General features: G+C 37.7%; 1 protein-coding gene across 2 annotated transcripts in view; it reads left to right on the top strand.

Moving 5' to 3' along the window:
* The window catches only part of COL28A1 (collagen type XXVIII alpha 1 chain), a 183,866-nt gene that overhangs the window by 30,737 nt on the left and 130,004 nt on the right, over positions 1-23,125 (top strand). For both annotated transcript variants that reach the window (XM_031665297.1, XM_003896280.4), the window contains exons 10-13: positions 1,888-1,932; positions 2,984-3,037; positions 18,832-18,900; positions 20,019-20,087. In XM_031665297.1, coding sequence (XP_031521157.1) covers positions 1,888-1,932; positions 2,984-3,037; positions 18,832-18,900; positions 20,019-20,087 — 237 coding nt within the window. The remainder of the gene's footprint in view (positions 1-1,887; positions 1,933-2,983; positions 3,038-18,831; positions 18,901-20,018; positions 20,088-23,125) is intronic.

Here is a 23,125-nt window from a genome sequence, read left to right as displayed (position 1 = left end):
CCAGCCTGGGCAACATAGTGAGGCCCCGTCTCTACAAAAAATTTAAAAATTAGTTGGGCATGTGCCTGTAATTCTAGATACTTGGGAAGCTGAGGTGGGAAGATTTCTTGAGTCCAGGGGGTTGAGGCTGCATTGAGCTCTCATTGTGCCACTGTACTGCAGTTAGGTTAATAGAGTGAAACCCTGTCTCAAAAGAAACAAAATAGGCTGGGCATGGCGGCTTATGCCTGTAATCCCAGCACTTTGGGAGGCCAAGGTGGGCAGATCATCAGAGGTCAGGAGTTTGAGACAAGCCTGGCCAGCAAGGTGAAACCCCATCTCTACTAAAAATACAAAAATTAGCGAGGCATGGTGGTGCACACCTGTAATTTCAGCTACTCAGGAGGCAGGAGAATCGCTTGAACCCAGGAGGCAGAGGTTGCAGTGAGCCGAGATTGTGCCATTGCATTCCAGCCTGGGTGACAGAGTAAGACTCCATCTCAAAAACAAAACCAAACCAACAATAAAACAATAAAATATTGTATCAGCAGCGTGGGCAATTCAGGAGGCTGAGGTGAGAGGATTGCTTGAGCCTGGGAGGTAGAGGCTGCAGTGAGCTATTCCAGCCTGGGCAACAGAGCAAGACCCTGTCTCAAACAACAACAACAACAAAAATACCAACAACCAAAACCAAACACACAAAAGTATTGTATCACCTATCAAATTAGCAAACAGTGAAGTAATTTATAATACTAATTGTTGAGGGGGAGCTCATAAGATGAAGATACACTCTCTCATGTTCAGGTAGTGGGAATGATTAACAAACAAATTTCATGGAGGAAGTTTCTCTCTCTTTATTTCTGTATATGGCATGTGAGACAAAAGAGAGCCAGCGAGCCTTAAATGTGCTTATGGTCTCTGCTTCCGTCATCCTCTTCTCGGAGACTATTCTTAGGAGTGAATCAGAAGTTGGACAGAGATTTCTACATAAAGATGTTCACTATAATATTACTTAGGTCAAAACTAGGGAAATGAGTAAATAAATTATGGTAGTTCCCTATTCTTGTGTATTATCTGTTTACTATGAGTTTTTAATGACGTGGAAAAAGGAAAAATATTTTTGATACAGTGTAAGGCCAAATAGGTAGGGCACAAAATCAGACATACACTTTGAACACATGATTTGAAGAGAAATCTATTAGGAATAAAACTGGATGAAAATATGCCTAAAATGTTAACAGCATTTGCCTCTGTGTGATTTTTCAAATTGTTTATTTACATGCTTCTATAATTGTCAAAGTGTCTCAATAGTTAACAGGTTATACTTTGATAAGCAAAAAAAAAAAAAAGAAGTGGAAATCTGGGGAAATAAAAACTAGACCATGTTCTCCCTCACAAAATAAATTTTAAAGGGTTTCCTGGCTATGGGACAGAATGAAATATTTTCTATTAGAAGAGTATCGACTATAAACAGTGTTTTGCCAAGTTCAATGTTTTGAAGATGAGCAAAAGAGTGATCTAGGTATCATGGAAATGCACTACATTGTTAATTTAACTGACATTACCCTTTTGGAAGGAAATAATATTCCAGTAAGTTTATAGCCCTCTAAGGAATCTTATAAAATAAAATAATTTCTTTACTCTAACCAAAATGACCAAAATGTCAATATGTAGGCAAGGCACTTACATCTAAAATTGTATTTTCATGGAGATTGTTTACTGAAGGAAAGTTTGACACTCCTGCCCCTTGGCTTATTAATTAGGATTATTTCAATTTATTGCCTTTGATGTTAAGATAACCAGGGAAGATGGCAATTACTGAGAACACATTTCCTTCCCTCCTACCTAAAATCACTGCACATTGAAGATGTATATTTAGAGAGACTTATTTTCAATTTTTTTCCACAGGGATCCCCAGGACCATATGGACCAAAGGGACCCAGAGGAATTCAGGTAAGGGGGTTAAAACCAAATCTAAGTTTGGATTAGAATCACCTGGGGAGCTTTTAAAACCTCCTCTTACCCACTTGCACCCTCTGCCAATTAAATCAGAATGTCTAGGGATTGAAGCCAGGCATTAACACTGTTTAAGATCCCCAGATGATTCCAATGTGCAACAAATTTTGGAAACAACTTCCCTAATGTTTTCATTAACTTAACTAAAACTCCCTAAAGATAGGTACCATCAGCCAAGTATTAGTGAGTAGCTAAGGCTGTGAAGTTAAAAAATTCAGAGTCTGGAAAGACAGAAAGTCAAAGTGGCTAAAAACAGGATGTAACTATTTTTGCACTGCTACTATAATGTAGTTGGAAAAGTTATACATTTTATCTAAATCACAGTATTTATATTGTTCTATAACTATAGATAATGTTCTATAATATGGACTGATTCTCTAAGGCATTTAAGTTAGACATCCATAGATTTCAGAAAATAATTTGAATCTTTTCCTAGCCTAGGAACTTACCTCTTCTAAAGTTATAGTGGTGCTCTATGTGAGGAGTTAATTTCAGTATTTCAATAAGCCTACAGAAAATTATAATTTTACCCAGAATTTCCTAGACACCATCTAGTTAACCACTAACTTCTTTGCCTTAGCCTGGAAACGTCAGAGCCAGGCAGTAATTCTGGTTATCACAGATTCATTGGAAGCTCTAACTTCAGTTACATATGCCTTAGATATTTTAAAAAAGAAGATGCTTAATTGGCAAAATCTTTTTTTGAAAGGAGTCAAGAACGTTGGAATAACATTGGAAACACAGGTTTAGTAACCAAACATCTCGTTAGTTAAATGTTTGTTCTTAGCATAAGTGCTATTTTAGAAGCTACTTATTTGACGCAGGAAATTTTATCTCATCCTACTTCTCGATTGAATGTGATTTCAATTAAGCTCTGAGTTACACAGTCTAACTTCTAACGCCAGGATCTCCAGGGACCCTAGAGAATGATTCATTCCTGCTGGCCTTTTGTACACAGAACTAATTCTTGGTTTTCATCCTGGAGCAGGGAATTAGTGGACCTCCAGGAGACCCAGGCCCAAAGGGGTTTCAAGGCAATAAGGTAATCTTACCCTTTGATTAAAGACAGGCAGAGTGCGTTTCCCCTAGTGCACTATGGTAATGTATGTTTTATTAGGTAAAAGTCAATGGATTCTTTGAGGAAATACCTTTGGAAATGCATAATAACCTGCAGATGTATACAGAGCATCAAGTCCAAGTGCATTCAGGAAGTTGGCAGCATACCTTTATCATTTATTATTATATTATTCAAAGGGAGGCATTATTAACTATAAGCCATTTTCTAGAATCTTTGCTGTGTTTCCTTCTTACTCCTGATTTTTATTTATTTTATGGTTCATTGGAAATCGAAAAGCAATAACAAGTGACACAATTCAAACCACTCTATTTCTCAAATGTAATGCCACCTCAATATACAGTTTATAGGGGAAGGAAATTTACAATTGTTATACCAACAGAAATCAAGCCTTTTTTAATTACAGGGAATTCTCAACCATCAGCACCATGCTTGTAATATCAGTCCACAGAAAACCAGCCAAGACAGATAGGGAGGGGTTGAATACAAGCCATGCAGAACAAAAAGATGCAGACGGGAGGGGTCTTTAAAAGCCTGGTTATAAGGCTCTCTTTTCCAATGAGAGTGACCATTAATTTGCTAAAATAAGCTTTTTTAGTTCCTTTTTAACTCTTCTCAATGTTTAGTAAATTTCACGGACATAGTAAATATCCAGTAAATGGTGTCGACTTAGTGATTTGAGTGGTATGAAATTTGTGGCAGTAATAAAAGCAGAAGATGCCATCTTCAACTGACCCTAAAGAAAGCCAGCTTTTTAAGGGTGATATTAAACTGAGGTTGTAGGGAGCAGTTGGGCTACTTGAGAGAGAGGAAAGAGAGTGACAAGTATAGTATTTTTATTGACATAATGACAGCGTGTGATTTACCAGGCCACTTTTAATTGGCAAATTAAAATAGAATGGGCTTCTCAGCAGGCATGTGCTTAGGCTTCATCTGGGGAAACTGTCTTTTTCACTTCTTGCCTACGATTAATTCTCTCTGGGGAAAGAAATGGCCTTGTTGAATATTGATGAACAGAAGTTTTCATAAAATTGCGTTGGCTACAGGTACAATCCTACAGTAAGAAAAAAATATATTTTGACAGCTCACACAATTTTTAGAATTACTTGATTACCTAAGATGATAATTTTCATGTTTGTGAAAAAGAGGCTTAAAGTCAGGGATCAGAGCTGGGGTTTGCAGTAGTGATAGAAGTATAGAATGTTTGAGCCACTAGCGATGTTAGAGATCATACTGGCTTAGCGTTTTCATTTTGGAAATGAGAAATAAAGCCTGGAGATCAAATGGCTTGCCTGAAGCAGAGTCCCAGTGAGGTCCCATCATCTGTAGAGGGCACTGAGGTGGTGCTGGCCTGGAAATAGTGCCTGTAGCTTTGGGTGATGCAGGTTGTGGCTGACAGTTGTGGTGGTATGGTAGGGAATGGTCCATAAAAAGGTGCTCCTCCTCCTCCTTTTCTTCTTCTTCTCTCTTTTTTAGAGATAGGATGTTGCTCTGTTGCCCCAGCTGGAGTACAGTGGCATGATCATAACCAACTGTACCTTGAATTCCTGGGCTCAAGCAATTCTCCTGCCTCAGCCTCCAAAATAGCTAGGACTAGAGGCACACACCACTGTGTCTGACTAAATCGTAAATTTTTTTTTTTTGTAGAGATGGGCTCTCGGTTTGTTGCCCAGTTGAGTCTGGAATGCCTAGCCTCAAGGGATCCTCCTGCCTTGGACTCCCAAAGTGCTGAGATTATAAGTGTGAGCCACCATACCTGGCTCAATTCTTTATGTCTAATAGTGTTATCACTTAGGGTTAAAAATTATTTCAATAAAATTTAGCTTTTAATTTCAACAGTGCATTAATTTTTAATAATGCGTCAAGTGTGTTTTGGGGGGTTGGTTACAATTTTTCTGACATAATAGCACTTTGTGGTTGACTTTTACAGCATAATCATAAAAGGAGTCATTTTTCCAAAAGCATTTGAGCACTTCATCAATTTCCCAAGGGCCTCTCTTTTGTAAAATATACATGACATAAAATTACCACTTAAGTTTTAATCACAAAGTTCACTGCCAAGTGAACAAAGTTCATTGCCAATTGAAAAGCTGTCAATTTCTAGGGGATGTTGGGGATTGCTGGGAGTCTATGAAGTGGGTGTGAGTTTCCCCTTTTCCCTCTAGTCATAGTTCTGGTTTAAGGTCTTGACTTTCTTACTTTGAAACTATTACTAACTTCTATATAATTTCTACTACTCTTTGGATCTGTTAGCTGGAGATTCATGTCATATTGATCATCAGCTATTTTTTTCATTTCATACATTTATTAGTATACTGTCATAAAAGTCAGTTTTCAGGGAATGATTTCATCTTGCCTCCCAGAAGGTACTATACTTTGAAGACATAATAAGCTATTTTTGTTCCTCAATCTGGAAATAATATTTTATAGTGACATTTACTTTTATCCATTATCATTTTATTAGACAATTTTAAAGGAAGCTGCTTTTGCAATTTGTGCAAAGAAACCCTCTAAAATTCGGTAATTCTGTATTCTCTAATGGGCACAAGGAAGGTTATTTATTTTGAAACTTCTATAGTAGCTAACATTTATTTTTTGTATATTTATTATGTATAGGTAAAGTTTTAAATACTCATTTAATACTAATACCACCTTTTGAGACATGATCTATTCTTATTTCTGTTGTACAGATTAGTCTACTAAGGCACAAAGAGTTTAAGCAATGGGTCCAAGGCTACAGAGCTAGTAAGGGACAGACTGAAGATTGAAACCCAGAAGTCTGCTCTTAGCTACCATATTATATTTATCCCTGTAGGAAAAATTGCTGAATTTCCTGAATATTCGGCCTGAAATAAATGCATTTCTTTCTGACAGTATGTAAAGTTCTATCTGTCTTGCCTTCTGGTGAACTCTGGCTAGGGACAACAGTTTGTTGAAAGGTGTATTTCCACCGGGTTTTAATGTTCATCTGAAAGTGCAGGAAAAAGGAAGGGAATATCTTGGGAGAAAGAAAACAGTAATGCTAATTGTGCATTTTCGAATATTATATTTCATATAAGACCTTAAAATAGAAACCTTTAGACTTGTAACATTTGCAAAGATTCCATGAGAGGTTCTAGATAGGGCCTGCCTATGTCTATGAATTTACGAATGGTCTTTCTCTTGAATTACACTCACTTTCTGTTGCTTTAGGGATTGACTTTTCTTCATTAAAGGGTTTTCAGAAAAGGTGGCCAAAGAACAAAAGGAAAAAAAATAACGTGTTAAATCAGGAAAAAATGTGCTCCTGGCCCAGTTTCACAGATTATTTCTGTCAGTAATACTTTCCACATGTAAAGTAGCTCCTAGTCTGCCCTGAATGACTTTGTTGCCTTAGCAACAAAACATAGATGTTTCTCAGAAAGAAGCCTTAGCTCAGAATCCACCTCAGCCTCTACCACACATGAAGGTCATCTCGTGGCATTCACAAGAACATCTCGGCCAGGCACGGTGGCTCATGCCTGTAATCCCAGCACTTTGGGAGGCTAAGGTAGGTGGATCAAGAGGTCAGGAGTTCAAGACTCAAGACCAGCCTGGCCAAGATGGTGAAACTCCGTCTCTACTGAAAGTACAAAAATTAGCTGGGCATGGTGGTGGGCACCTGTGATCCCAGCTACTCGGGAGGCTGAGACAGAGAGTTGCTTGAACCCAGGAGGCAGAGGTTGCAGTGAGCTGAGATCGCACCACTGCACTCCAGCCTGGGCAACAGAGTGAGACTCTGTCTCGAAAAAAAAAAAAAAGGGGAACATCTCAATAGTCTCTGAAATCAGAATTGTAATCACACAGGTGCCCAAGACGCCTTATCCCTGAGACCAAACTGAAATTGTGACTCAGGAGAGAGCACTGTGCTCTGAGGAAAGACTGAACCCCTAAAAACTCAATGCCACCGCCTTCCATGGGGCTGTCATGGTGGCTCAGGTTGCAATCACATCTCACCCTTGAAAAAGGCTTTTAATTACTAGGAAGAATGGCTCATGATTGGTAGGCCTTTCAAGTCACAGAGGACAAGTTACCAAAACTAATTTTGAACAAATCAACCCAGTGGAACACTGGGTTTGCCCAGCCTATATTAGGTAATCTTTGCCATTTTCTTGATGTCTTTCTGAGGTTATATCTGAAGGGCATTTCCTTCTCAAATCTCATGCAAATCCACTCTTTCCAAGACTCTCTTTGTGCCTTGGGAGGAGGGACTGCACAGTGGCATGTGCAGGAAGCAGCTGGTGACATTTCGAAGTATCCCAGCGTTAGAGCTTCAAGGCCTAAAGGGCACAAGGAGATATCCCTGATGTTTTTTTCCAAATGGAAAGTACCATATGCTAATCCTCAAACAGTTAAAAAAGACTGCAATATTATATATTTATCTTAAAAGATGAATTGCCTCCCTTCTCCTAACTCCTTCCATTGTTCTACTCTAGGACATTCATAATATTCCTGCAGGATATTTGTCCTAAGTGTTTTTTCTTGCTGTACAGTCAAGCGTAAGAAACTTAGCATTCTTTTACCTATGATACTTTGTCTTACTTTATGTTCAATTTAAGCTTCTGCGATATTAAGAAAATCCATAGAGAAATAGCACTAGACCGGTCCAGTTTAATAAATGGATATGGTCAGGGTAAATGACTTAAACATTCATCCAAAATGGACAAAAGACCTACTATCAGTGAATGAACTACAACCATGTTTGAAGAAGAGTTCATTGCACGAAGGGTGATAAGGGTAGTACATGAAACATTTAGTTCACCCTAAAGTTTGCACCACACCACAGTTTTTGGATACGCTACTTTTCTGAATCCTACTTTGTCAAGTTTCCATCCCAGTTTCTGAGGTTCCCAAGCAAAGGATATATTTTTCAGGTTAATGATATACTAATGAGGAGATTAAGTAAACAATAGCTAGATGTACAGACCCTGAACTTAAAACTGTAAGCATACTAAACATCCCTACACAACATCCTGTTTTCTTTAAAGTGTTCTATGAAAAAGGGTTTTGGCAAGAGGGCTAGCTGTCTTCCCTTCAGATATTATATCAGGAATGCATGTGTGGGTATTTCTGAGAACTGGAAGTGTGCTAATCAATTTTCTCTCCTTTGAGCTTCCATGTATTATACCATTAAACATTCCTAGTCTTCTTTCAGATAGGAATCATTGGCAGAAGAACTGGACAGATATGAACAGGTCCATCACTATTTTTAAAAAGTCTAAATCAGAAGATTTGGGAACAATGGGTCAGGAACACCACTATCTGGGAGATTTAAAAATTCTGCTTTGCACACTCATTCACACACATTTACATGAAGCAACAAGTATTTCTTGAATGAATGATGAATAAAAGGTTTTAAATATAATGAGTGGTCAACAGTATCATATTGAAGACAGGTCATGTGTGCAGTTGCCTATGTGGTAACTTAATTTGGCAATATTGAGGTCATTGGGAAGCTTTGAAAGAATACTTTCAGTAGAAGGGTCAAGGAGATGGCAATGAGTCATGGAGAAAACCAGAGAGAAGGATGTAGCAGTCAGGAATATTGACCATTCTTCTAACATGGTTGGGTAATAAAAACAAACAGGACAGTGTTGACCCCCCATCAAAAGCTTCCTGTGCATTAAATAATCCAATGTGTTACTTCTACTTTCTTCTAAAAGTGGCATGAAGACTTGGGGCTTAATTTCTTATTTTTTTTACAGTTTCTTGTGTACAACTTAGAGTCTTACATTTTCTATGTCAATATTTTCATTAGAACAGAAATCATTAATGAAGATTTAGTAGTTTTAAAAATACATTCTTATTTTGGTCATTATTTAAGTACTTGGTTTGGCTCAAAATTAGCTTAGTAGCTAGGTCAACCTACTAAACATAACTAATGTTTCCAGTTGCGGGTTGGAAGTAGTTCAACATCACAAATATGAACAACTATAAAGAATTTTAAACTTTCTCCTCAAACAAGCATCTTGTATAGATATATTTCAGTTCTTATGTAACTCAAAAACCTATTTCCTAACATCATGATGTTGCTTTCAACCACTTAAAAAGTCATGATTTGTAACAGGATATAATTCCTTATAATTTATCACTTGAAGTGAAGTAAATCAAGTGAAAACATGTAGACACCTATATTTCTTGGTAAAGAATAATTAATCAAACAAAAAACTGTTTTAAGTTCACAATTCTCTTAACAGAATGACTGTATTTTTGGCTTCATGTAAAGTATTTTAAGAATACGGTACTTGAACATGTCAGCTTTTCTAGTTGTCCAAAAACAATAATTTGCTTTCTGGTTCTTCTGGCAGGATAACAACTTTGAACAAGGTTGTGACTGCTCAGTGTATAGGAAGAATCCCTTTACCATTTTAATTATAAATAGCTGTTAAATGAAGACTCATAGTCAAGCTGCCAAACGATGTGAATGTTTTTCCTTCAGAGATGTCAAAGTCTAAATGCTATTTCTGTTCTGGGCCTAATTAAAGGGAAGGAATTATTAGTAATCCAGCAATTCTTGCTGTAGAGAAGGCTTTGACCTACATGCACATCTGCCCACCAAGACTCTAAATGAGCTTATTAACTCGTTTGATGCGAGACAACTGATAGTGACAACTTGAAGTGGCTGCCAGAACATGTGGGATGTCAGCCAATAGCTTCAAGGTAGATGATTTCTATTCCCAAATTGCTGATGCATGTGGTTCTCAGCAGATGGGGTATATATACTCTGTGTGTGTGTGTGTGTGTGTGTGTGTGTGTGTGTGTCAGGTAAAAGCTCTGATGGACCAAGGAACTGAAAATGCTGCCAACACTTCCCACAAAGTGGCTGAGTCTAACCTGCGTGCATAGTCAAAGGGGGGCACTAATGTGGAACAGGATCAGCCACTGCAGTGTCTTCAGAGGGATGTCAGAATGTTTTCTTTGTAATTACATTAATGTCCTTATTTATTTCAAGTAAGTTGCAATAGCAAGTTTGTAACAGAGAAAATTAATTGTATTCCAAGGGTGTTTTTATTGTGGTAAAATATATAATAACATAATATTTATTATTTGAACCATTCGTAAGTATGCAATTCAGTGGTATTAAATACATTCACAATGTTGTATAACCATCACCACTATCTATACCCAAAACTTTTTCATTGTCTCAACATAAACTCTGTATCTATTAACCAATAACTCCCCATGTTTCCCTCCTCCCAGTCTCCAAGGGTGAGTTTTTAAGAAACATTATCACACTGTCATATGCACTCATCTGCTCTCATAAATCAATGGCCTTGTTTTTAGGTTAATGGAGCATGTCCACCCTGAATTTTTACCAGCAACTCATTTTGTGCTGGAGGATTCTAAACAGTGTCTTCTAGAGCTGCGATTCTCAAAAGCTCTCCTAATGGGCTGCTGACTGGTCCTTCCTTTTAGGGAAAATGACTTGCATTTTCTTAGATTTTGTTAAATATAATGAAGTATGACTTTCCTATTAGTTGAAACACATGAATTGCCATGTTTGTAGGCCAAACACGATCACATATTATCAATTTCATGTGGTTAAACCCAATAGCATTCTAGAAGATGAGTTAAGAGTTACTAAAATGTGGTTCAATATAATTTTTATTATATTCTTCACCAATTCATTGTTATTATGGAGTTTTTTCTGCTGTAGAAAGCACAAGTAGGTAGAGTATGTGGACTGGACTTTTTCTCTTACCTAAGTAGCTGTTATTCAAAAAAGATTTTAGTTGGAGATTTGACATAATAGTTGTTCCAAACTCAGTACAGTTCACTACTGGTTTGTATGTAGATTTACCTTGTCTGATCACAGTATTGCCAGTTATAATTTACATTACTTTTAACATTAAGTAACAACCAGGTAGACTTTATGTACCTGAAATAGCATGTGCATCAGCTTGGATAAATTATATTTCCTCTTGGCTTATATTTTATTTTAGAGATGCTTTGTCTTCATATGATGGATTTTCAGTTATGAGTAGATTATAATTATATAACGTTTATATTTTTCATCCTGTAATAAAGATATGAATTTAGTCTGCGGTCATACAATTTTTCAAATACTTTAAAAGAAGAATTGAAAAGTTTCAAGAGGCAGTTTGGCATAGTGGTCGAGAGTACTGGCTTTAATGTCAAACTGCTGGGTTTCAAACCCAGTCGCATATTTTACTGGCTGTTTGATTTGGGCAAGTTACTTTACCTCCCCATGACTCAGTCTTCACATTCACGGGGTAAGTTAATAATAGTAGCTACTTCTTAGAGGTGTGGTGAGGATTAAATGAGTTAATACATGTCAGTCACATAGAGCAGCACTTGTTGCATAGTAAGTGCCATATGTGTTGGTCATTTTAATTAAGTAGTTAAGTATTTTGACAACTGTCTTTATACTAATGTACACTAAGTTTATTCTGATAAATTTTCTAAAAACAAGCCTTTTATAACACAACACTTCCTCTGAAATGAGAAACTTGGTGCCAAAAATGGAGCTTGATTTAACAAGTACTTGATAAATATTCACCCCTTCCTTCCTTCTTCCTTCTTTCTTCCTTCCTTCTTCCTTCTTCCTTCCTTCCTTCCTTCCTTCCTTCCTTCATTCCTTCCTTCCTCTCTTTCCAAAAGGAGGCTTTCTTGACCTTTCTTCCAAATCTCTGTATACAGTTATCACTTCACTGAGTTTCAGCTGAGAATGTATCCTGACCATACTTGAACCATTCTGCACCTACAAAATGCTCATCTATCATTTTCTTCCATTTGGAAAGCATTAGATATATGCAATAAAACTTAAAATATTAAAGTTGGTGCCATACATATCTGGGAAATGATTTTTAAAAGTTGCTAAAACATCTTTGTAATGTTAAGAAAACATGATAAAATTGTTCATAATTGTATTATCAAAAAAGGGTAAAGTTCTGTCCTCAATTCAGTCTTGGATAACCATTTTTTATGTATTATCTTAGAGAAATGAAGGATTTGCTTTTGGTTAGAATCAGTACCAGGGATAGGGAATATTATTTGGTTTTCTTAGCTGAATTTTCCTCTTCATTGTGGTTTCATTACTCTTTCAGCTAAAAAAAAAAAAAAAAGATTAATTGTCTGGGTGAATTGGTAGGAGAAATTGTGTAATAGGTACTTGATATCATTATGTGATTTATATACAGTTGCTCCTAGTCGAAAACCTAAGCAAACCACAGGGAACTCCAGAGGAGCATTTCTACACCCACAGCTCCTTCAACCTAGAACAGGTTTCCAGTTTTGTTCACCTCCCGCAGCTAGCAGAGCCCCTGCTCCCTAGTCAATGCTCAGTAAATGTTTGCTGCATGGATGATTGAGTGAATGATAGTAATGAGGTAAACATTGAGAATGAAAGCTGAACAAAATCATATGCATCATCCCCACAGTCTAGTGGGGAGGAGATGGAGAACATTCAATGCAAAGTTGCAACTGTAATGAATGCTCAGGAAAAAAAACCTGGTGGTATCAATACTAAAATAGCGATTTCATCTTATCAGAAAAACCCTTCTTGAAGCCATGCTGCTTAACATAAGATCTGAAGGGTAAGAATCACTATGAAAGAGAGAGGTAAGAGCATCCTAGACAGACAGAATAGACTGTGCAAAGATCCTGTGGCAGGAGGAGCAAGGTAAGTACAAGGAATTCAACAAAAGCCAACGTTGCTGGGGTGGGGAGCGAAGAGGTGACTGATGACCGATGGAATGGAGAGGCAGGGCCTTGTAAGGAGCTCTGTCTTATGGAAAGGCCTCAGAAGGTTTTACTCAGATTAAAATTAAAATTAAAAAATTGCTCTGCAGCAGTGGAGGGAATAAATTGGAGCATGCTAGAGTGGGTGCGAGTAGAGTACTAAGGACTTCGTTGTACTCTGAACAAGAGGTATTATCAGTTTGCTGTAGACTGGAGAGGCGTGGTAGAGGACTGAAGTGGATGGATTAGAGAGAGATTTAGGAGGCATACTGATAGGTGTTGGGATGCATTGCATATGGTGGCAGAGGGAGTGGGAGGTGTCACGAATGACCCCTAGGTTCCCGTTTGACACAGGAGGGATTCTGGTGCCCTTCCCTGAGGTGGAGAACACTGGAAGATGACTATATTGGGGAGTGAAAGATGACAATTTGTCTTTGGAAATGATGAGTCTCTTTTTGAAATTCTCTTTTTCCCCAACTCCCTACAAGACATCTCTGTATTCTTCCACTCCCACCTGACTTAAAGGTTGGTCCTGTTCATGGTTCTGACCTGAGCTTTCAACCTCGTTAATCACTCTAAACCGCACTGCCCAATAAGGTAGCCACATGTGTCTACTGGGCACTTGAAATGTGGCTGGTCCAAACTGAGATGTGCTGTAAGTATAAGATACACATCAGATTTCAAAGACTAAGCATCAAAAGATAGTAAAAAATAATTAATACTTTAAAAAGTATTGATTACATGTCAAAATGATAATATTTTCTATTTATTGAGTTAAGTAAAATTTATTAATTATAATTTACCTTTTTTATTTCTTAATGTGGCTAGTAGAGAATTTGAAATTGCAAATGTGGCTCACTGTCTACTTGCATTGGACCATGCTGCTCCAGACAGTGGCCCTAGTGTCTCCTTGTTTCTGGCCTGTTAGGCTCACAGGGCTGCTGACTGTCCCTAGAACATTTAACATCATTTTATGCCTTATACTCTTACTTTTGTTTCTTTTCTTTTCCATCAGATTAGCTATGATTCCTACTTCTTTGTTTGGATCAAACATCTCCTCTACTATATGAAACTTTCCCAATTCCTTAAGGTAGAATTAAACATTTCTGCCTCAGAGTCTTATGTATTCTGTCAATATCTTTATTATGCTAATTCACATGCTTGTATTTTATTTTATATTCATTTGACTCTCCAGCCAGATTGTAAGCTTCTGCAAAGTGCAGGTGCAATCTGATTTATGTCTGTAATTAGGTAACCTGATATTCCATTATAGACATAAATTATTATTTACCTATTATTAGTTTGGTGCTCAAAAAAGGTCTGGTGAATAACAATTAAATCTCTACATATTAAACAGGTGTTGTGTGACTGGTTATGACTTAGATGTTTTGCAGACAATATCTTGAATCCTCTCAACAATGCTACAAGGCAGATATAATTATCCTCATTTTGCATATGGAGATCTTGCAAAAGCTCAAATTGTTAGTAAATGATAGAACCAAGGTTCTACAAGACCAAATGACTCAAAGCCATGGTTTTTTTCCCTGTGACTCCATGCATGAAGAGCTGGGTGTGCTGGCTTACACTTGTAATCCCAGCATTTTGGGAGGCCAAGACAGAAGAATCACTTGAGGACAGGAGTTTGAAAAAAAACCCGAAACCCAAAACTTATTTCCTATGATTGTTAGAAGATTAAATAAGATAATGTATGTAATATGTCTGGGCAGTGCTGATAAATAGTAGGTTTTATTAAACATTGGCTTCCTGTCCTCTTGAAGCCCATAGCATGGGTGTTCTTGATTTCTGAGAAGGACCAAGGTGGTTTACCTAAACTTTTTGCTGCCTCCACACACGCTCACACTCACATTCACACACATTCACACTGACATGGAGGTAATGAGAAACAGATTCTTTCTGGGGCTACTCATTTTAACCCAGACCTCTTTGTTATACTTGCCTGTTGGTAAATGCCTCTGATGACAAATGAAAGTACAGTAGAGAAATAATTAGTAGTACTGTGGGCATGCAATCTTTTGGGCATGCAATCTCTCTCTTTGTGTGTGTGTGTGTGTGTGTGTGCGTGTGTGTGTGTGTGTTGCTAAGGGCTGGGGTAGGAATATTAACAGGAAAGGAATCATGCCTGCCGTCTTACCAGGGCTCTGCCATCTTGGCAAATTCCCAGAAATCATTCTGACTAGAGTGCTTACTCTTCCCTCCCTGTTTTGTTTTTACCCAGACAGCATATTTTAGAGTCAGGACCACTTTCTTTACTACCTCAGGATTCTCTGTAGGAAAGAAAAAGGGGAAATGGGAAGGGAATAAACATGACCTGTAGACCAATACTGTTTTGTGGATCCTATCTTGAGATACCAGGCTCCTGAGAAATAAATCTAAGCAAGTGAAATGTGAAGCTACATTGCTAAGGGGCTGTGTTCAGGTAAGGGAGAGCAATCCCTCTGTAGTCTTCAGATCCCTGTAACTCCCTTGCGAAGCAATATTAAGATATTGCTCAGCTGCTCTTGGTACTTGATGAAGGCTAAAGGGATTTCATGGGCTTAAGGTAAGAGAGCTGCTTCTACTCTTGATTCTCCTGGTCCATACATTTCAAGGTAATGACCAAACAAATTTCTTGTCACCAACCTGGGCTCTTGGTTTGTTTCTGATCAAACATCAGATAAGTACCAAGTAAGGAAGAACTTCCACTACTCAAAAAATCCTCAAATTCTGTACCAAATATATAATTTAGATGCCTTCTGACCCATTACAGAACCAATGCTACATATAGAAGGGATAAAAAATGAATAGAATAAGTGAATTCAGGGCCTTGTATTGTTATTATTATTATTTTTTTAGTCAGCCAAATTCAACAGTGGGTAGATGTTATTACTGTATTTTAATGGTATTATATATACATGTTATATAATATATACATACTTAAAATTTTTTATTTCAATAGTTTTTGGAGTACAAGTGGTTTTGGTTATATGAATGAATTATATTGTGGTGAGTTCTGAGATTTTAGTGAACCCATTACCCGAGTAGTATATGTTGTACCGAATATGTAGTTTTTTATCTCACACCCTAGTTTTAAATGGTATGTTTTATCTCTCAAGCTGGTCCCTTAAGTTTAGGAACTATGTCTTCAGCTTCTTTGAATTTTACTTCATGGCATTCCACATAGCAAGTACCTGGTGTCATTTGCTGAGTGATAGAGACAGTCACTCATATGTGACCTGTATAACTGACAAGGAGATACCAACTTGAATGGGGAGCATAAGTTATAAGAAAAAGGCATTTGGAAGCGAAAATTTGGAATCTCTAGACAGCTAAATATTCTCTAGCACTTGATTAAACTGTGAGATTAAGTAAACGGGTCGGGCGCAGTGGTTCACGACTGTAATCTCAGCACTTTGGGAGGCCGAGGCAGGTTGATCACTTTAGGCCAGGAGTTTGAGACCAGCCTGGCCAACACAGCAAAACCCCATCTCTATTAAAAGTACAAAAATTAGCCAGGAGTGGTGGCGGGCGCCTGTAATCCCAGTTACTCAGGAGGCTGAGGCAGGAGAATTGCATGAGCCCCGGAGGCAGAGGTTGCAGTGAGCCGAGATCACGCCATTGCACTCCAGCCTGGGTGACAGAGGCAAAAAAAAAAAAAAAAAAAAAAAAAAGAAAAGAGAGAGAGAGACAGAGACAGAGATTAAGTAAACAAGTTCAAATTTAGTGAGAACTTTTATGTCTGATATTGTGAAGCAAGATAAATTCCACGGCTAAAAACATATAAAATGAGAATGTCAGTCACCTGGCTGCTCAGAAAACTTAATCAATATAGAAAAACAAGCACAACCTTAGGAGTTTAAGGGAAAAAATATTTGCCAGACTGACTTGTACGCAACAGGATGCACAGTAAGTACTTTTGAATTCAATCCACTTAAATATCAAAGGATCCTAAATGTTGATGACTCGTTTTGAGGCAGGATTCCTTTGTTTTAAATCACCCTGAGCCTGGGCATATCTTTTGGGGAGCTGGTTTGACTCTGACCCTTCTTAGCCCTTCTCTTTCCCTTTTGCAATTGGTCAAAGTCAACAGACTTTTTTTTTTTTTTTTAAATAGATGGAAGCTTGCTCTGTCACCAAAGCTGGAGTGTGGTGGCGTGATCTTGGCTCACTGCAACCTCTGCCTCCTGGGTTCAAGCAATTCTCCTGCCTCAGCCTCCCGAGTAGCTGGGACTACAGGCACATGCCACCAGGTCCAGCTAATTTTTTTTTTTTTTTTTTGTATTTTTAGTAGAGACAGTGTTTCACCATGTTGGCCAGGCTGGTCTTGAACTCCTGACCTCAAGTGATTCACTTGCCTTGGCCTCCCAAAGTGCTGGGATTACAGGCATGAGCCATCACATCTGCTACAGACTTCTTAAAGTAAAGCAATGTCTTTACTATATCCACAGAACATTGCTCTGGTTACTAGGTGTCCCTTCCAAAATCACAAGCTTCTGGGGTGAATTGAGACTTTAATATTTCTGAAAATTCCTTTATCTCCCATCATCTCAGAGAAGGCTTGTTTCACTTTCCTGTTTCATTTTACTGTTGGTTAGTGAAAGCATGAAGAGAGAAATCTTTGGGTTGAATGAAATTTTAAATAGCAAATATTCATTAGCTGAAACATAAGAGTGTTCAGAAATCTTCCTTAGCATAAATTAAAGGTACATGTGTGAATGTAAAAAACTGGAAGGAAATATACCGCAATTTTATAGTATTAATAGTTATAGATAGGTAATTTAAAATTTTCTTTGCATGCATGCTTTTTAATATATGACCGTTTTCTACAATGACACATATTATTTTGATAAACAGAAAAAAATAATATTATGAGAAGGGGAACTGGAGTCAATAGCCACTCCCCTTCCCCTATCATCATGCTACAGGGCTTAAAGCCCGAGAGACCTAAAGAGCTGTAACTGTGTAAGTGGTATTCAGGTGTGAGTTTGGGCTGGCCAGGTAATCTCTCTGGGACTCAGGTTTCTCACCTGTGAAATGTAGGGATTTGAGTGCAATGGTCGCATCTAGTTCTAAAATGCCTCAATTCTATTATGGGCCTGCCACATCATAGGCTGTTTTATTTCAAAATGCTCTAACTTTGAGTAACAGAAATCTTGAATAATAGTGGCTTAAATCATAAGAACTCTTGCTGTTGAGTAAACAGAATATTTGAAGACAGGTAGTCCAGGACTGGATCAGTTGCTCATTGAGGGTATCCAGGAGCCAGGCCTCTTCAACTGCTGGTTTTTGTCCTAGAGATTGCGCCTCATAGTTACAAGACAGTTATCACATCTCTATGTAGGAAAGAAGAGGCAGAGGCTGTTTTCTCCTTTGCATCCAGTAAGGTCCTTCACATCTCGTTTGTCAGAATTGAGCCATGTGACCAACTGAGATAAATCAGTGACAAAGGAAAGGAGATTCCCATCTTGCATTAGGCCAATGATCATTCATACTACACCTCTGAGAGCAAAGAACAGCTGCCCACTGACTGACTCAATTAGGGGTTTATCAGCAGGGAAGGAAAGCTGAGAAAGGACAGCCACAGGGGAGGAAACAAAATATGTCTTCCAGAGCACTTAAATACTTGTGAATGAATGAGTGATGGCCACGTTATGCCTGTTATGACTCCTGAAAACACTTGACTTTGTGGGCCCCTTCCTCCATAAAAATATTAAAAAATTATATTTATGAATGTAAGCTGGATTCATTGTTAGTCATTATGTTTATTTTTATTTTGAATCAAAAAATTACAATTGGAACATATTTGCAGGCTCCTAAAAGTATTGAGGACCCAGACACTGTGACTACTGTGCCTAGTGGATAATTTGATCTTGCATCTGTGTTTTCTTTCCAGATGAATTGTAAAAAATTGAGGGCAGGCACGATGTACTAGATTTGTTGTTGCTCTCAAGGCCCCTATTGCAAAACCATACATCTAAGAGCTGCTTAATCAATACTATTGAGTTGACTTAACATATAACTGATGTCACTGTTTCTTCCTCCAGGGTGAGCCAGGTCCTCCTGGTCCTTATGGTTCTCCAGGAGCTCCTGGAATTGGACAGCAAGGTATTAAGGTAAAGATACTTGTCTTTTTGCCCATTGATGACTATTGAATTTATTGTAGGGCCTGGGGGAGCTGTGATTTGAACTCCATTTGGCCTAAACCCAATAGACACAAGGAGGCTTCCTGAAGTTACTTCATTTTATATGCTTGGACACAGCAATGTGCTTGTCAGGGGCAGTTACCACAAGAATAATTAATGTATTTTTAAATTTTGTTGGAATGAAAAACTTACTTGTCTCCAAATACCCACCCTTTTACCAAGGTACATGTAGTTCTGTTGAGTTTTCATGGACTTTAAACATTTACATGCAAATATGTTATTGGTGAGTGAAACAGCTTAACACATCAGCAATCATGGTTCACATTGAAAAAGCATAAAGGGGCAGAAATCATAAGGGCCACGGCAATGAATAGGTCAATGTTGGCAGAGAGGTTTATAGAGAACTAGAAAGGGAAGGAAGGAACACCATCCTGTGAGGCTCTACATTATGCAGGATATAATAAAGCAGAAGTGCCTATTTTGAATGGCTTTTCTAAGTGGTTGTGACAGTAAGATTTTGATGCAGGATTAAAATAGGAAGCAGTACAAAACAGTGTACTTTGAATGTAATTGAATATCCCCATGTATAGCATTTCAACAATAAGCACATTGAGACTCCAGGAAAGGTGGAGTTTATGTTGGCAGAGTTATGGAGAAGTTTTCTGGAAGAGATGAAGTCTGAAAAGAGCTTAAAGGAGAGGTGAAGTAGGATAGAGTGGGGACAAGGAAGGGGTGACATTCCTGGATGGTAGCAAGAGGACAGGGCACAGCACACGCATTGTCAGCTTAGTCAGCTCAGTAACAAAATGCATTGCCACACAGTGTGTCCTGCCAATTCTTACACAGTATTTTGTGAAAGCTGAAAATGCTGAATTACATTTGGACAAGAAGAGATAATAAACATTTTAGGGTAATTTGTTCACTTAAATTCGAGCTATTTCTCTTCGTCTAGAATTTTTTACCTTTATGAATATGCAAATTTTGTCTATTTCGCTATTTATCCTTGTTGAAATTTCAAGATAACTTTGTGCTATGTTTATTCTTTATTTAAAATATCAAGATTTCATTCTATTATTTCTTTCTTTTAGGGAGAAAGAGGCCAAGAAGGAAGACCGGGAGCTCCAGGACCCATTGGAGTTGGTGAGCCTGGACAGCCAGTAAGTAGCAAAAATTCTAGATGGAATGAAAAGGACAAATATAGTTTTTGCTTGTTCTTTCTGGTTAGAATAAAGAGTCAAATTAATCCACCTTGTATCTACTCTATTTATTTATTTTTTTGAGATGGAGTCTTACTCTGTCACCCAGGCTGGAGCACAGTGGTGCGATCTCGGCTCACTGCAACCATCACCTCCCGGGTTCAAGTGATTCTCCTGCTTCAGCCTCCAGTTAGCTGGGACTACAAGTGCATGTCACCAGGCCCAGCTAATTTTTTTTGTATTTTCAGTAGAGATGGTGTTTTTCTTGTTGGCCAGGCTCATCTCGAACTCCTGAGCTGAGGTGATTCACCCGCCTCAGCCTCCCGACCACCTTGTATCTTTATGAGCAACAAATGAAAATAAATATGAAAGGACCAGATCCAAGTGCTATTTTTCACAACACTTGAAATAGAACTATGTATATATGTATATGTGTAAATATATATGATGTTTACAACCAACTCTCTCTTACTGTAACTTCTTACAAGATTAATCAACTTGAACAATCTTCTTACAAGATTAATCAACTTCTTTCTAGGAAGAAGATCTGGACTCAAGCCTAATGTTTATACTTTATAATGTATTTCTTTGTAACCATAAGAAAAATCACTGAGAATAAAGACTTGGCTCATTATCTAATCCATGAGTATGCTCTAGAGTTAGGATTGATAATGGTAGACAGATAATACCTGTGTTATTCACAACATCTCTTTTATGTAGCTTTGAAGTTTACTGTTGTTAGAGAAGAAAAAATTTCTATTAAAAGACATTTGGAGAGGAAGTAAATAAAATATGATTATTCTGGTATAAGAAGCTTGTTAACTTTTCAAGTAATCATTATTCTCCTAGGGAAAAATAGTAGCTGACTCACTTAGGTACAAATAAAAACAACTGATTGTGGATAGCTGGTCTTTGAAGTTGTCTTTTCACTGCATAGTTCCTCACATATGTATATTCACAGAAACATACACTTCCTTACTGCAGTCTGTGAGTGAAATGGCAACATATTGTTTAGGTTTAGGCTTTTCACTAATGTCTGAATATACTAATTCAAAAAAGAGAGCATCATATGGAAGAAAAATACACTGGATTAATCATCTAGAGATCAGTCATCTAGTCTCAGTTTCCACTAACTAGATAGTACCATTAAAGATAAACCACTAACTTATTTTGTTCTCTGTTTTGGTTTTGTGTTTCTGCTTAACAAACTTCCTCAGGACTTAGTGTCTTAAAACAATAATTTGTTATTTCTTATGATTTTGCAGGTTGACATGAGAGTTCTGTATAACTTGAAGTCAGATGGAGTGCTAAAATGGCTGGAATGTTAAAAATGGCCTCACATGGCTGGCAGTTTGGTACAGGTTGTTGTCTGGGAGCTTAGCTGGGGTTGTTGCCCAGAGACCTCAGTTCTCCTCTACATGGGCAGCTACAGGTGGTTGCTTGGGCTTCCTCACAACATGGCAGCTTAAATCCAAGCAGGAGTGTTCTAATAGGCAGAAACCACTCATCATGTGAGGCTCAGCCTCAGAAATTATACAGCATCATTTCTGTGACATCTAAAATAAGCATAGGACCAGCTCAGATTCGAGTGGAATAGAAAAAGATTTCACCCCCTTAGGAAGAATATCAAAGAACTTGTGGATATATTAATTTAGCAAAGTCTCAAATTTTAACTTCTTTAAAATTAAAAGATTGGGTTCTCCTTAGGTCTATGATTTTCAGAGCTGGAAACATTCTGAAAATGTCAAAGAAATAAATCACAATTATTATTATTATTTTAGAGAGTCTTGCTCTGTCGCCTAGGTTGGAGGGCAGAGGCATGATCTCAGCTCACTGCAGCCTCTGCCTCCCAGGTTCATGTGATTCTCCTGCCTCAGCCTCCCAAGTAGCTGGGATTACAGGTGCCCGCCACCATGCCTGGCTAATTTTTGTAGTTTTTGTAGAGACAGGGTTTCACCATGTCGGCCAGGCTGGTCTTGAACTCCTGACCTCAGGTGATCCACCTGCCTCGGCCTCCCAAAGTGATGGGATTACAGTCATGAGCCACTGTGTCCGGCCTAAAAAATTTTTAAATGTAGATTGATGATTGTTTTTTCCAAAGAACTTTGTGCTTTGCTATTATGTATACCTTCCAAACTCAGAACTAAACTTAAGAATGAGTTTCACTTATTCATTGTTGTTCTTAAAATGTTTTTGTTTTTAAATAATGAAATATTTTAATCATACTGGAAAATCTAGACAATGAGTTGGTAAACCTCCACCAGGTAGATAATTAAACTTAGTACATTTACTACTCTTGCTTTAGATTTTCTTTAAAAAACATAAAACATTATGGATACAGTAAAGTCTCCCTATCTTTTTCAGACAGTAGAAGAGGAAGAAACCCTTATCAACTTATTTTATGAGGCCAGTTTTCCCTTGATACCAAAATAAAATACTAAACATACATAAGAGGAAAACTACAGACCAATATCCCTTGTGAATATGATAGACATAAAAATTCTTAACAACATGCTGGCTAAATAGAATTCAATGTATAAAAAGAATTGTACAGCATGACCAAGTGAGGTTTATCCTATGGATGCAAGTCTGGCTTAATAATTGAAAATTAATCAATGGAATATACCATATTAATAGGCTAAAGAAGAAAGATCACATGTGATCACATCAAATGACACAGAAAAGCATTTGACAAAACTCAAAACCCTAATAAATGCTGATAAATCTCTCATACAAACTCAGAAAATTAGAAATAGAGGAAGAACCTCCTCAATTTCTATGAAAAATCTAGAGCTAATATTACGCATAATAGTGAAAGAATGAATGCATCCCTCTAAGATCAGGAACAAGACAAAGATGTCTGTTCTCACCAGTCTTATTCAACACAGTATTGGAAGTTCTAGCCAGCACAGTAAGACAAGAAAAAGAAATATAAGGCATTGGTATAAAAACAATAAATAAAACTGTCCTTATTTGCAGATGATATGATGGCCTCCATA

This window comes from Papio anubis, chromosome 4 (assembly GCF_008728515.1).
Source record: "Papio anubis isolate 15944 chromosome 4, Panubis1.0, whole genome shotgun sequence".
Lineage (NCBI taxonomy): Eukaryota > Metazoa > Chordata > Mammalia > Primates > Cercopithecidae > Papio > Papio anubis.
The sequence above is the reverse complement of the archived record's forward strand: the minus strand, read 5'-3'. Positions and strand labels throughout refer to the sequence as shown.